General features: G+C 39.7%; 2 protein-coding genes across 3 annotated transcripts; both read left to right on the top strand.

The window, feature by feature from the left end:
- The first annotated feature begins 2695 nt into the window (after positions 1–2695).
- On the top strand, positions 2696–13967 carry LOC123519871 (ubiquitin-fold modifier 1). Of its 2 annotated transcripts, XM_045281474.1 has the most exons (6): positions 2696–2828; positions 5288–5405; positions 6765–6864; positions 8792–8848; positions 12819–12949; positions 13214–13967. In XM_045281474.1, the coding sequence occupies exons 3-6, from the start codon at positions 6860–6862 to the stop codon at positions 13282–13284; spliced, it is 264 nt and encodes an 87-aa protein (XP_045137409.1). In that variant the 5' UTR covers positions 2696–2828; positions 5288–5405; positions 6765–6859; the 3' UTR covers positions 13285–13967. The 2 variants fall into 2 exon arrangements, with proteins under 2 accessions (XP_045137409.1, XP_045137410.1); XM_045281475.1 differs by lacking the exon at positions 5288–5405.
- Positions 9892–11965, top strand: LOC123519870. Its single transcript, XM_045281473.1, has one exon. The coding sequence runs from the start codon at positions 10140–10142 to the stop codon at positions 11214–11216; it is 1077 nt and encodes a 358-aa protein (XP_045137408.1). The 5' UTR covers positions 9892–10139; the 3' UTR covers positions 11217–11965.
- Positions 13968–15894: the final 1927 nt, after the last annotated feature.

Genomic DNA, 15894 nt, shown 5'->3' with positions numbered 1-15894 from the left:
CCCAAATATTAGATACATGCGTAAAACAGATAACAGGTGAATTCTGCCATCGGATGGAAAAATGGTTAAACACGCCAAAGTAAATACAGGCAGCGCACTCCCAAGCCAAAACCTACAGGGAGTCACAATGGGGTTTCTCGGGGCATACCGACGCTCAGTTCAGTTCAGTTGATTGGCGGAAGTGTAGTCTGGATATCGGCACTTCCTGATGTGTTTTGGTTTGGGTTTTGTCTGGGTCTGTAGCTGTAATTAATCTTTTTTTTTTTTTTCTTACTTTATATTCTCTTATTTCCCAAAAATCATACATTATTTCTTTATTCTTCTATACTAGATTTTCCAAAGGTTATTTTCCAGTGAGGTGTTCTTCATTTTCTGGGTAGGGACACTGCCATTTGGGGTGTTTGCATCTTTCCTTGGTGTAAGCTGGGCAGTGTAGGAGGAAATGGTAAATTTAAGTCTTCCCTATCTGCTCCACACATGACACAATTTGTTGGTTGGTTCTGAAATCTCTTTCTGTCTCCAATGTTCTCATTTTCCTTACAACAGCTTCGTTGCATACATTACATAGTTACACAGGCATCATTACTAAACAGCAATGTAGTTTAGATATGTTAAATAAAAGATGCACATGGACAAGAAAAAAAAAAAAAAAAAACTGTGTACATTATTGAAGGTCACGAGACGCGAGAACCTGGAACATCAACAGGGATGAATTGCGACCTTATAGAAATATAGATGAAGGGATTCGATATAAACACGCACATACATACTCAGTACACTAAATAGTTTCCTTATAACATCAAAATATCTCTGAGAATCGTCCTGTAACAGCAACGTAAGTGAAGAAAAGTAGTGCATACCAGAGATGTGATATTGACAGAAAAGATGGTCACAGGCATTGCATGTTATGACACCTCAAACCCAGTCGTCACTCGTCAGGTGAGAGTTACGCGAACTAGTGGATGGGCAGGAACCGTAAACTCAAGTATTTAAGGAACCGGTTCCTTGGGCGGGCGGAACCGTCGGAACTGGTTCTGGAACCGCGGCTGGTGAATACCGAATACGAGAGTCTCGGAACCGCCAGCGCGGTGCTTGATGAATACCAGGCACGCTGGTGGTTCAGAGACTGGTATTCATCAGCTCACGGAACCAGTTCCGGAATCGTTTTCTTGGGGGAATTAGTAGAGCACGGTTAGTGAATACCAGAGTCTGAATCCCCAGCGCATTGCTTGATGGTTACCATGGGAAGGGTGTAGTGTCCCAGGATTCATTTAGATTACTGGCTGGGATGATTCTAGAGTACAAAGTACTGACTCCCGGTCCTAAGAAACTTATAATCTGTGATGGATACTGAATGACAGTGAAGGTAAATGGATGCACGGTTCAGCTAATGATATACTCTTATCTCACACAGGATTCCTTTAATACTATACATCCTTGAGCTGTCTTATTTCGCTTCGATGCCATTGTCTTGGTAGATTTGAATGTGATAAATATTTTTCTAATACCGCAAATTTAGGTATTATCTCGATATATACACCGTTAACACAATGTTCTAGAAAAATCCTTGGTGCCTGGAAAAAAAAATTACGTATGATTCGATAGAAATAGTTATTGTATAACCAGCAAATAATTAATTGTGTGTGTGTGTAGCCAAATTGTTTTTTTTTTTTTTTTTTATCATGAGAATGACGGTCGCGGGTCCCATTCTCAGTTCAGCAAGCTTAGCTCTTATAACTTTTTTTTTTTTTTTTTTTTTGCATCACCCTAGCATGGGTATTAGGTCACTTTTCATTGATTTATTTATTCTTTTAAGATTTAACCTTTCTTGGATTTCTATAAACAACTATTTTTTTATATGTTTATTTTTATTTATTTATTTATTTTATTTTATTTTTTTTTAATATTAACATTATATACACACTCAGGTTCTCATACACACTTCAGTCACACAAGGATCCTATTCCTATCTCAAAACTATTGTCCTTTGTCAGGGGATAGGGGAGGGAAGGATAACTCACAAGCACTCAGGGTGGCTACGTAGCATCACTACGTATTGCACATATACATGAAGAGGAAGACATTCACATCACATCACGTAAGATTGAAATCATACACACTTTCATAGTTTTATTTACATACATGATATTGTTGAAATATTTACAGTGCAAAATGAATATATACACATAAATCACAACTCTCTGATTAAATTGGTCTCAGTCAGGTAAATCATCAGTCTATCGATAGAAATAGAGAATGAGAGAAATTAAATAGTCTGCCTTTTAAGCACCTCGTTTTTTGTTCCGCGGTAGCTGCCAACACTTGCTGTACAACTAGATACAATTTGAAATAAGTATACTTTTTTGACAAATAACCAAAGCTGGACACGATAACGAAGAGAAAGATATCACAATAACCAGTAAATCATTATGTGATATTTTTACAAGTATAGTATCTCATTAATGATAGATTTAGTAATAGATAGTTATCATAGACATTCATATTATCATACGAATGTAGTGCTTTCACAGATATATCTTCTGCTACTGGTTAAAACGGCAGTAGTCTTGTGGTGGCGGTGGTGGTAACAGTGTTGGTGGCGGTGAGCAGTACTGACCCATACACACCCACACACAGCCATAGACTCTCAAAAAACACTCTTATATACCGAAAACACTCGTAAACACACACACACACACACACACACACACAAGTGAAGTGTTTGCTATATTGCCGACAGTTTTCAAGCAGCACCAATTAAGCACCAGCACCAAGCAGTGCAAGCCTCCGCCCCAGCCCTCTACACTGCCTATTTTTATCAATCAAAGGTATTTATAAGGCCATTCACTTATTTTTAGGTTTCCTTTACATATGAGAGTGAAAACAGTAAGCAAATATAAAAAGGTGATACGTATAACGATCATTAAAAAGAGCAAGGCGTCAGTATTAACAGCTGATATTTGTTTCTTTCACTTACAGTAAGCCAAACATGTGTCTGAATACAGCCACCAGTCTACTATTTCATATCTCATGGTCAAAAGTTCCCTGTATAGCTTAAATTTGGCTTGGTGAGATAATAAAAATAACATATGAAGATCCGCTACCGTTGTTCCCGGTGTTGCCTCCGGGCCGCCTCCCCCCCGAGGACCCCAGCCATCACCCTCCCCCGGGCAGCCTGCGGGTGTCAAATACTTTTTTTTCAAATATATCCTAAGGGTAATATTACGCTTCCATGGTATGTTTTTATGGTTTCTATAAATGTTTCGTTGTGTTTGAAGTGTTTACCGCGCCTGTATTGAGTAACTATGTAGCGTTTAGTGTTTTTTAAGGCGTATGTTAAAGGCTTTTTAACGGGCAAAAATTTCAATTTCCCATTTTGAGCTTTTTTATTTGAAGCTATAAGTGGGCCTTTATGGTATCAAAGAATCGTCTATGCTCTTTTAAGTGTGAAATCAATCTATTGAGTGAAATATGTGGACTTTGAAATGGTGTTTGGTGCTGTTGAACAAAAGTCTTATTTTTCTTTATTTTATTTGCTCACGTTTCTGCTTCTCGGTCTAACTCGCTGTAGAATGCCTTAAAAGATAGCTCAGACTCCGTGAAATGTGGTAAAATACTCGCCAAGTGAAAATGGCTTGACTTTCCAGGACGTTTTAGGAAAGTTATTGTTGAAAATGTTTTATACTTTTAGCGTAATTAATTTAGACATTTTTTTAAAACTAGTTGAGCTGGAGATATTTTGATATTTTGAAAATTAGTTTAAATATTTATCACGTCATAAAATGTCATGCATTCGGCCGTGGCTTCGTTTTTCTAAAAGTCATTTTTAAATCAAATTATTTACGTAATTTAGCCGAGTCACCCCGTTCCCGTTCTCTGATGACCACAGCCCAGGTGGTGACTCATCATAGCCCCAGGCTGGCGCCTCTTTTCCAACACCCCAGTTCGTCAATATTTTGCCTAATATCTAGTGATTTCTACGTGTTTTCGTGTGTTTCTAGGTTCAGGTGTGTAGATATTGGTAGCAGAAGGAGGAAGAAAGGAGAAATAAAGGAGGATAAGGAGGAAGGAAGGAGAAAGGGAGGAGGAAGGAGGAGCAGCCAAGCCACAATACTTAAGTCACCCTCCATTTCCTCAATATTTTGTCTAACATCTAGTGTTTTGATGTGTTTCTAGGCTCAGGCGTGTAGATGGAAGCAATAGAAGGAAGAAGAAGGAGAAACAATGGAGGAGGATGAAGAAGAAATGAGAAATAAAGGTGGAATAGAGAAGGAGCCAAGGTGTAATATTTAGGTAAGTGTCCTTTTAATCTTAACGTTCTTTATAATGCATACTGTTGGTTTTGGGATATATTTGGGGTGTTTCAAGTGTGTTCAGTAGTGTTGCAGGGAGTTTGTGTGTTTTCAGTGTGTTTTAGGCCTTTTAGGTATATTTTGCGTATCTTGAGTATGTGGATTGAAATGTGTTTCAGTATTTGCATCTTTGAAGTGTGTTTTGGGAGCATTTTGAGGATTGTTTGGTGTTTTAAGTGTGTTTTGGGTTAATTTTGAGTGTTTTAAGCTGTGTGGGTGTGTTTTAGTAGTCTTTTGGATGTGTTTTGGTGATTTGGGTATATATTGAATGTTTCTAGTGAGTTTTAGTTGTGTTTGGGGGCATTTTCAAGTGTTGCATGGCTTTCTGAGTGTGGTATTGAGTGTTGTAAGTGGTTTTGGGTGTGTGGGGGTGATTTTGGTTCAGGTTAGGTTTTTCTAGTGAGTTTTAGGTGTGTCTTGCTGCATTTTGAGGTGTTGCATGTTGTTTGTTAATTTAGATATATTTTTAAACTAGTTGAGCTGGAGATATTTTTATATTTTTAAAATTAGTTTAAATATTTATCACGTCATAAAATGTCATGCATTCGGCCGTGGCTTCGTTTTTTCTAAAAGTCATTTTTTAAATCAAATTATTTACGTAATTTAGCCGAGTCACCCCCGTTCCCGTTCTCTGTGATGACCACAACCCAGCTGGTGACTCATCATAGCCCCGGGCTGGCGCCTCTTTTCCAACACCCCAGTTCGTCAATATTTTGTCTAACATCTAGTGATTTCAACGTTTTTTCGTGTGTTTCTAGGTTCCGGTGTGTAGATATTGGTAGCAGAAAGAGGAAGAAAGGAGAAATAAAGGAGGATAAAGAGGAAGGAATGAGAAAGGGAGGAGGAAAAGGAGGAGCAGCCAAGCCACAATATTTAAGTCACCCTTTATTTCGTCAATATTTTGTCTAGCATCTAGTGTTTTGATGTGTTTCTAGGCTCAGGCGTTTAGATGGAAGCAATAGAAGAAAGAAGAAGGGGAAACAATGGAGGAGGATGAAGAAGAAATGAGAAATAAAGGTGGAATTTGAGAAGGAACCAAGGTGTAACATTTAGGTAAGTGTCCCTTTTAATCTTAAAGTCCTTTGTAATGCATACTGTTGGTTTGGGAATATATTTGGGGTGTTTCAGGTGTGTTCAGTAGTGTTGCAGGGAGTTTGTGTGTTTTCAGTGTGTTTTAGACCTTTTAGGTATATTTTGCGTATCTTGAGTATGTTGATTGAAATGTTTTTTTTTTCAGTATTTGCATCTTTGAAGTGTGTTTTGGGAGCATTTTGAGGGATTGTTTGGTGTTTTAAGTGTGTTTTTGGGTTAATTTTGAGTGTTTTAAGCTGTGTGGGTGTGTTTTAGTAGTCTTTTGGATGTGTTTTGGTGATTTGGGTATATATTGAATGTTTCTAGTGAGTTTTAGTTGTGTTTGGGGGCATTTTCAAGTGTTGCATGGCTTTCTGAGTGTGGTATTGAGTGTTGTAAGTGGTTTTGGGTGTGTGGGGGTGATTTTGGTTCAGGTTAGGTTTTTCTAGTGAGTTTTAGGTGTGTCTTGCTGCATTTTGAGGTGTTGCATGTTTTTTGAGCGTGCTTTATGTTAGTTTTAAGTGTTTTAGATGGTTTGGGTGTGATTTTGGCGTGTAGTGGTGTTTCTAGAGAGTGTTGTGTTTTTACGCACCACGCATATGCATCCTGGAAGAGTTGAGCGACGCTTGCATCATCATATTAGGCTCATTAACGTAGCACTCAGTTATTTTCATTTCCACTTGCCGTGAAAAGTCGTGGTAGAGTGTGGACAGTCGGTCAGTAGACTACCTTCACATTTCGGTCGTGGAAGGGGTGAGTTTGGGATAGGGTCAGGAATACCTGTCAAGAGAGCCGGAAGCGTGTCTGGGTGATTCCCAATGAGCTTATTTTGTCATTTTACATGTTTTTTTTTTTTTTTTTTCTATGTACACAAACCCCGGGAAAACATATTATATATGTGCCAATGTATATAAGGTAAGATTAACAAAAGAATGTTAAACCACCGTTATATTTCTTTGGGAAGACAAAATACAGGGAGTGACTGTCAGGAAATACCAAAGGTTGGCGTCATAATTTGATCATTACTTCAGTGTTATAAGTATGGAAGGGCACTACCTTCCACACAATTCTACTGCGGGGAATGCTATTTGACAGTGAGGTATCATTAAAATAACATGACACCTCAAAAGTAAAAAAAAAAAAAAAAGTGTGGCCCTCAGGTGGCAGTGACACGGTGTCGGGAGAAGAGAAAAAAATATATATATATATATATATATATATATATATATATATATATATATATATATATATATATATATATATATATTACTCTAGTCTCCAAATATTGCTGCAGAAAGGGTTATTCAATACTAAGATACTGATACATAACAAAAATTGCAGCTTTGAGGGTGGCGGTGAGTGTCTGGCTGCGCCGCCCTCTAGTGGCGAGCGTTGGCGGCCACGTGTAGGAGGTAAACACCACTGCTTCTGACATCATGACGTGAGTACTCTTCATATTTTCACCTTTCTTTTACTTTTTTCGGCCTCCCCATCGCTCACAGAGGTACTCACACTACGCAGTACACTGTCCTTACTCTGGCTGGTGCGTCATAACTGCTGGGATGGATGAGTTTGATAGATAACAGGTGTGGTCAGCTCCGCCCTGCCTTTGACAGCTGGTTCAGGTTTCCATTTAGCTCGGTCAGGATTTTACGATTTTACGACTAGAACTGGTTTGAGGGAGACGAGTCAAGGTGGATTTTCGGAGGAGATGGAAATAATCTACACCTACGAATTTCCAGACACTTCCTATTTCTGGCGATGATATTTATAGGGAATCTCAGCTACTTTACGTTTGCCGAACTATAGCAATAAAAGATAGCCAACCAGGTGAGCTGACTTCAACCTAGCTCCATGGTATACCTGAGGAAAAGAAAGGAAAACTAACATATAACAATTCATTTCCCTAACAAGAGACAGATCCTATATAGCTAGCTACCTTTGTTGTACCTTACATAGTGTGTGAGAGATGCAATGTCCATGGTGTTTGAGATACTTTAATCAAATATTTTCAAAGCAATGTTTAGAAGCAAGAAATAGGGCAAATAGGATCCTGGGTTTTATAAATAGAAATGTTAGTTATAAAAGTAAGGAAGTGGTGCGTAGCTTATATAATTCCTATGTTAGGCCCCATTTAGAGTATTGCATACAGGCCTGGTCACCCCACTATAGGCAGGATATCAACATGTTAGAAGCAGTTCAGAGAAGAGCAACTAGGATGATACCAGCATTAAAGCGCCTGGAGTATAGAGATAGATTAAAGGAATTAAACATGTTTTCATTTGAGAGGAGATGTATAAGAGGGATATGATAGAGTTATTTAAAATGTTCTCAGATACAAACTACATAGATGTGAGATCTTTCTTTACCTTAGAGGAGGAAGTAGGACTAGAAATCATGGCAGGAAGATTAGAAAGCAAGGCTGCAGGTTAGATATAAGAAAATATTTCTTTAGTCATAGGGTGGTAGACTTCTGGAATGCATTGCCAGAGACGGTTGTAAATAGCACTAGTTTGACAATGTTTAAAAACAGATTAGATAAGCACTTAAATTTATTAGATTTATAATTATGTATAGCGCTGCATGATAGTTTTATAAGAAATTTACTATAGTTAAACAAGACATGATCCCCATGTATGGGGATTACAGATTGTAGAGGAATTCGCTGCAGGACTTAGCCCTGTTAATGGGCCAAATATTTAGAATTAGTATATAATGTATTGTGTACTTGTAAGTGTATCTTTAAGTACTGATGACGAGGTCGCTGTGCGACTGATACAGGATAACCTAGATGGGCCCTGGTGGCCCTTTGTTATCCTATTATTTATGTTATGTTATGTTATGTTATATATTTGAAAAGAAAGATTATAAATTTCAGACTGATGATTATGGTATACATATATTTTGTGAACTGTGAAGGGAACCATGAAACTGCATTCACAATGCTCGTGCTACTCTTACATATACAGTAGCTAGTCATAGGAGAGTTTGGTTTTGTAATGGCACCTCTGTGAACTCCAGCTGTCATTGAATCTGATGTGTTTATGGCCTTGCTGATATAGTTTGTAGACTTTTATTCATTTCCACCCTTGGTTGTATGTGGCCAGAGCTGTGCTATGTTGAACCTTCTGGGATGTTGTATGATGGTGCACAAGACTATCCCTTCCCCACCAGTGACCATCAGGGCTAATGGTGTGTGTATGATTATGTGGTGCTTTGTCTGTGTGTGATAGCAAACCTGGTGTATAGGTAGATTTATTTGTTCAAATCTTCATGTCTGCTCTCACTATTCATGCACATTCCTGTTTTCATCATCTTTGAGAGCAGCAAGAGCTTTTATTACCATGATATTATTTTTCCTCTTGCAGATCCAAAGTGACATTCAAGATCACCCTCACCTCAGACCCCAAGCTGCCCTACAAAGTGTGAGTGTTTGCCTTGCCATAAGTCTCTGGGTGACGTGTTCAGTTTGTCGTGCCTTCATATGAATTTTTCAGGGTACCTTAGAGCATGGCATTAGCCTAATGGTTGTGGAGGTAGTGACTTTCATTAAATTGCTTCAAAAGGTTGAAGAATGGTATATATCTATAACTAACTTATAGGGAACAGATTATTGGCTACCACCTGCAGTTCAAAAATTGAGAGGAAGCTTGAAAGTCCCATGTTCATCAAGTTAGTGACATTTTATATACCAAAAATAAGTTTAATAAGAACATATTGTACCCCAAATGTAAAAGATATGAAGACGTTCAATCCTTATTTGAGAAATCAAACAGCCTCAAGTTGTCCGACAGTAGACATGTGCATAGACTGTACCATTACAGTACTATATAAAAGTGACTTGAAGGTCACCACTGTGTATTGATAACTTTAGTGAATAATAGATTATTCACTAAGAGTGCTCAGTTTGCCTTTATCTGTCTTTGTCACCTTTTCTAGCAGTAAGGCTTGAACCTCATGACACCTTGCCATCTTGCTCTCATAATGTATTATGTATTTTCTAGGGACAATTCTACTCCTGTCCCTTGAAGTGAATTTGCCTGAGACAACAGTGTGTGTGTGTGTGTTACATTGTATTATGGTCCTTAATGGATGAGAAAAAGAGAGTTGAGGTGATAGGGAGTGGGTGTGAAGGAAGTAAGGATGAGGTTTAGTTGAGAAAGGTGTGGCTTAATGTGCATCATGACTTGTGGCCAGTGATATTTACCCGTTAAAATCCCTTAAGTTGATATGGTGCTAAGGGTAAAAGTAAAGATAGGAAGGCTGCTTCATCAAGTAGGGAGCCATCTGTATGGGGTGTCATGTGTAGCAAGACTGAAGGTTAATGAAGCACCCAGTTTAAGAGCAATCACTAAAGAAAGCCTCCCTCCCTCTTCCAGCAGATGAGGCCTGACTGATCTTAAAGAAGAGCCAAGTGTCTTGCCTGGAAATTGAAGAGTGTTGTCAGATTAATCCCAACAAGGTGATGACCATCACTCAACCTGAGGGAGGCTGTGCTGAAATTATTCATTTATGCCTTGGGACTGTGTACAGCTTAGGCAAGGAAGAGTTTTCCTCTTGATAGGAACACCGCTTTGGCCATAGTGATAAAGTGCACAATGAGAGATTAATCAGCTGATCTCTAGTGTTCTTTGATAAGATTGATTTTAGGATACTGAAAACTTCCAGTATTTCTAGTCTGAAGGTACAGTACATATCTGCTTCATCAGCATCGCCATGAATTGTGCTTGGGAAGAGAAGCATATCTCTGGAGGCACCACAGGTTATACTTATGAACCCTGGCAGAAAGTAATGAATAACATAATGTACTTTCTGTACATAGTGTTGCCTGGAGCATCAAGCAGTGCCAAGTGGAGCAGAGAGGCAGTGGATCGTGCTGTGGGTTGGGGGCTGCACTGTGAAAAGGCTGTTGCTCGCTTCAAACAAGGGGGTACTTTGCAAACAGCCATCAACAAACTGGCCAGAAGCAACCAGCAGATAGGGAGTGTCCGGGACCTGGCAAAGGCTCGCCACCTGTTGCTGCAACGTTTGCTACAGAACCAGCTGCTGGAAGAAGGTGTGAGAGAGTATGTGAAACAGCTATGTCAGGATATCCTTGGTGCAGAAGATGTCTCCCGTGTAGAATCAACAGTTCAGCAGCAGCAGGAGCATGCCTCAATCCTCTTTAAGATACTGGCAGGAACACAGTACAAAGATATCACTGAAAGACTGAATGCAAGACTCATGCTAGAGGTAGCAAGCAATAGTGAGTCAGGGCAGGTGGGGGACTGCCTGTCTGAGGTTGTATATTCCCCTGCCTCACTGCAAACCTACCTGGAGGTAGCCTTACTGGAGGAAGAGGAAGCTATTGTGGAGGTGGGGTCGGCAGTGGCCAGATGGATAGAGGAGGTGGTGGCCTCTCCACAACATAGCCTACACAGGCATGTCTTGAAGTTTCTCTGTTCCCTCTCTACTCAGTTGCTGTCCAAGGCCTTGGCAAGACACCCACAGCTGATCATGGCACTCCTAGAATCCCTCCACAGAGAGACTCTTAAACTGCAGCCAAATTATGATGATAAAGGATGTCACTGGCAGTCCTGCAGCTCCTCAGTGCTCAGCTGGGATGACTTGGTCAAGATGTACAGTGTTGTTGCCAGCCACCAGAGCATGGCTGGCCAGGTTCAAGAGGCTGTGGAAGGCTGGAGTATGGAGAAAGGTGGAGCAGTGTGGGGAGAGGTGGTGAGGCAAGCCAGGGCCACCTGCATGTCGGCCTCATCAGGCACTAGTGACTCAGACACAGAGCAAAGGCATTAACGCAGTAAGCCCTGGACTTTGTGCTGGTGGTGTCACATGTGTTAGTGAACATTGTGTGCCAATGCATCAGCATTGATCTCAACTGAAAGCTATCCCAAGATTCCTGTTTAAACAAAGGCCCATTCTCCATGAGGAAGCTAGCATGATGAACAACATTCAGTGAAGGTGTGTGTTGTGTTAAGGTGAACCCTCGGAACCCATGCCGTCAGGTGCCCACACAGAAAGTGTGTGTTGCATAAGGCAACTTAGGATGAAGACAGTTTCCCCCATCTCTCTCTCTCTCTCTCTCTCTCTCTCTCTCTCTCTCTCTCTCTCTCTCTCTCTCTCTCTCTCTCTCTCTCTCTCTCTCTCTCTCTCTCTCTCTCTGCTGAAGAATGTCATGACTTCTTGTCTCTGCCATTGCCATTTGTAAGCGATAACAATCTGTTGGATAGATAGATACATAGTAATTGTGGGTAAATCAGAGGAACTTTTATGAAATTACTTTGTTTAGTCTGTAATTTTAGGTGATGGAAAAATATTCAGGTAAAACTTTTCTGTAAAGAATTATTCAGTTTACATTGGATTGGAAATGTTTTCATGTTTGTGTGGTGTTGGGTTTATAAGCGAAGGAAATTATTTATTATGTGACTTCCCTTATTTATTTTTCTTTATATATTTTTTTTTATAATTATTTTTATCACTATTTTCACTTGGTAGTGTTTACTTTGGTCTAAGTATTAAACAGTACTATTTACTATAACTGGTAACATTGATTTGATTTTTCCTTGGTAGCTTTACTCTTATTTCTTTACCGGCATTTATGTCTGGATTGTTTAAGGGTGTAATTTTTTTTCATACAATAAAGAGAGGGTGTAATGGGGCAAAAATCAGGCAACTTTATCTCACAACACAAACAGATATTTTTTTGATGATTCACAAAGTATATACAATATGTAAGGAGTGTTGTGGGGAGAAAAGGACAAACTTGCATGAATAATGAAATGGTTTGGGTTGAAAGTAATCAAGGCCAGTGTCACTCCTCAGATCAAGGATGACTTTACTACAATCCGTTCAATGTTTTTACCATGAAAAACAGACACACCCACACACAGACAGACAATAAGTGTGTTTTATTATAGTGTAAGATGACTTAGTATTTGAATATTTGACTGAAATTTATTATGAGAGACAAGCATGTGGAGACCCTCAGTAACTACCCTTTTGAGAGAACTTTAAGAAATAAGCATTAGGATATGTATGCTGAAGGGACATATGCCAGTGTGTCATCACACCTCTCCTAATAATAATGGAAGGATGGTGGAGGAGTTACATTTGGGTGACCAGAAGAGGAAAGGGAATGTGCGTCTGGGGCCAGAGATGTTTAGCATTGCCAGCACTGGCTTCTGAAGAGTTTGTTGCACCACAGACCAGCTTGGGCTTCAAGGAGTAGCAGTGATGCTAAAAAGAGTGGCAGCTGGTCTTCTGATACTTGTTGGCCACCAGGACCTGTTAGATCTCTTTCATTAAGTTATATTGAACACTGCAGTCTTTTCCCCTCTTCACTACTTACTTTGTTGTGTGTGATGAGTGTTACAGCCTTTCCTTCTCCTCATGTTGCAGACTCAACGTGCCTGAGAACACGCCCTTCACTGCTGTGCTAAAGTTTGCTGCTGAGGAATTCAAAGTACCTCCCGCAACTTCTGCCATCATCACCGATGACGGCATTGGCATCAACCCCAGCCAGACTGCCGGTATGCTTTCACACACACACACACACAGTTTTAATTTAATTGTTGTCTAAGAAATATTGCATTTTATAACTCACTACAATACCACTTCTTTGGTATTGTGTCACCACCATCACCATCACTGCTAAAATGAGATATGAGAGTTGGGAACCACTTCATTATGCTACTTTGCTGTGAGAAGAGTAATCCCTAAAGACTAAACTCTTGTAAACAGACGATATGTTGCCTGACTTCATGCCACACCATTGACATTCTTCTCTGTTGTAGGGAATGTGTTCCTGAAGCACGGCTCTGAGCTGCGTCTCATTCCCCGTGACCGTGTGGGGCAGCTTGAGTAGTGGCGGACTGGGACTCAAGCAATGAAAGGCTGTCGTCAGTATCTCCATTTCCCATTCACTTTCTCTCTCTCACTTCTCCTTTTGCTGCTTTTGAAAAGATGAAAATTACTTTGTGATACATTTTCCAGCCACAGTATTCTTTTGTTTATCCATTGATTTTCTTATACCAATCTTTTTGATACAGTTGTACATAATTTATGATGAAAAGATTTCTTTATATTGTTATCAGTCTGAAATTATTTATTTAATCCTAAAATGTGTAGATCATAAATTCATTCTTAGCCTTTGCCAAGAGACTGCTAACAAGTTTGTGCAAGTTCCTGTATGCAGTGCAGTGGTCTCAGTGAGGTAAAACTCTAGCCCATGAGGTGCTAAGGTGAGGAGGGAGCCACCCATCTCCCCACCACTTCCCAGGGGCAGATGGGGTCTCAGGTCTGGCAGCCACTGCATTCTGAGGTCACCTGTTTTGTTACTAAGGTCTTGTTATGTCTGTGCCTTCTATTAGGACAGAGACACTCATCGTCTCCATTTTTAATATTCTCCATATTTCTTATTTGCAGTATTCTTAATTCCTTCTTCTTGTTCTTTCTGGTTTCATCATCAGTGTAAATGTTATAGTATATTTCATCTTGTGAAATTGTTATTAAGTATCAGTGCAACTGTCAATAAACTATTTTGATTAATATGGAGCATTTATCAAGATGGGAAAATCTTTAGTAGTAAGTACACATCATTGTCAGGTATATTTATGTTTTAATTCATGTTATTTGGTAAAAACTTACTAAGATATTGCCAGAACCAACTTATTTCTTCATTTTAGTTCCAGTGGCATTGAAAACCCAGACTTATTTTTGTTTTCTAAGCCAGACCACCACACCTCACCTTGTGTGGCATCACCACACCTTGCCTTGAGTGGCACTGTCACTTTTAACTGATGTGCTAATAACTTGATGCATTGCTTAACTGATTTATCATGCAGTGATGCAACAAGGATCAGTCTTCTCTCATCCACAGGCTAACATGCCAACAAATACTGTGTGACTATGGTTGTGTTTGGAAGGGTACATCAGTGCTATACAAATGAATGTTTTGTAGCTGTGCTCTTCTAGGTGTCCTCAGTGTCCCTCTAAAGCTTTATGTTTGGTGTCTGACTATTCATTTATTAAATTTATAATGAAAGCACAAATATTAATAAAATATTTTATTTAACGTAATACAGGGGGTCCGCGGTTACAACGTCCTCAACCAACAACTTCATTGATTGTATGCCATACTGAAGTGTGCTTGTCCTCACATCTGGTGTGATGCAGCACTGTGGCTATAAGTACCATCACATCTAAAACGTGTGTGTGTGTGTGTGTGTGTGTGTGTTTGTGTAATTCACTGTTTGATCTGCTGCAGTCTATGACGAGACAGCCAGACGTTACCCTACGGAACGAGCTCAGAGCTCATTATTTCCGATCTTGGGATAGGTCTGAGACCAGGCACACACCACACACCGGGACAACAAGGTCACAACTCCTCGATTTACATCCCATACCTACTCACTGCTAGGTGAACAGGGGCTACACGTGAAAGGAGACACACCCAAATATCTCCACCCGGCAGGGGAATCGAACCCCGGTCATCTGGCTTGTGAAGCCAGCGCTCTAACCACTGAGCTACCAGGCCGTGTGTGTGTGTGTGTGTAGGAGAACAATCCTGAGCTTTACTAAATAGAATGAGAGTGGATATGGATGGAAGGAGCATGAATGCAAAGTGAAAAAGAGAGGGAGAGAGACTGATTATCCAACTTATGGTGAAAATCACTTTCTGTGGTGCCACAGGAACAGAGCTCGACATAGTCGTGGACCCCTGTAGTACATACACTGTATAGGTGATATATAAAATTTGCATAAGTATCTTTTTATATACAAATAGTATGAACCTCATATTGCTTAGATAAAAATAGTTCTGCTATTGAGTAACGGTGATGATTGCTGGAACATTACAAGCCAGCACTTTACACTATTCCCTTCCATGGTCAAGTAAATGTCAGTCAGTCAGGAACACTGTCACCACTTCCTTGTCTGAAGTAGCACATAGGTACTGTTTATCACATGAGTTAGTTGTGTAGTCTGCATGTTGTACAAGAAAAGATATATTTTGTGTTTTGTTAAGTAAAGCAGGTTATGAAAGGTAGCTATGCATTATCTCCTATTGTGGTTCATGAGTGAACAATAACTACTAGAAGGGAGCAGGTATCAACTACACAAGTGTATATGAACTTCTTACTCTCCATCCACCTCTCACATAAGTCTTCAAGCATTAGGTGGCCAGTATGAGACTTTCCTTAAACACATCCTCTAATAACAACACTGCCCATACAACTTCATTTTTTAACTTTACCAAGTCAGTATGCACCTAAAAATGCATTATTCATGAATTTATGAATATCATCTACTCTGTCTCATTGCTGGAAGCCTTCACCACACAACTAGCAGTAAATCTGTATTCTGTATCCTATGTGAAAAAAAGACAGGGAATTAATGAGGAGTGCCTGTTAAATATGATGGATTGAAAAGTGCAGGAATGAAGTGGTAATTGGGCAGTGTTGGCATTAGGTCATAG

The sequence above is a fragment of the Portunus trituberculatus genome, chromosome 46 (genome assembly GCF_017591435.1).
Source record: "Portunus trituberculatus isolate SZX2019 chromosome 46, ASM1759143v1, whole genome shotgun sequence".
NCBI lineage: Eukaryota > Metazoa > Arthropoda > Malacostraca > Decapoda > Portunidae > Portunus > Portunus trituberculatus.
Note: the sequence above shows the minus strand (reverse complement) of the source record. Positions and strands in the feature narration are given on the sequence as shown.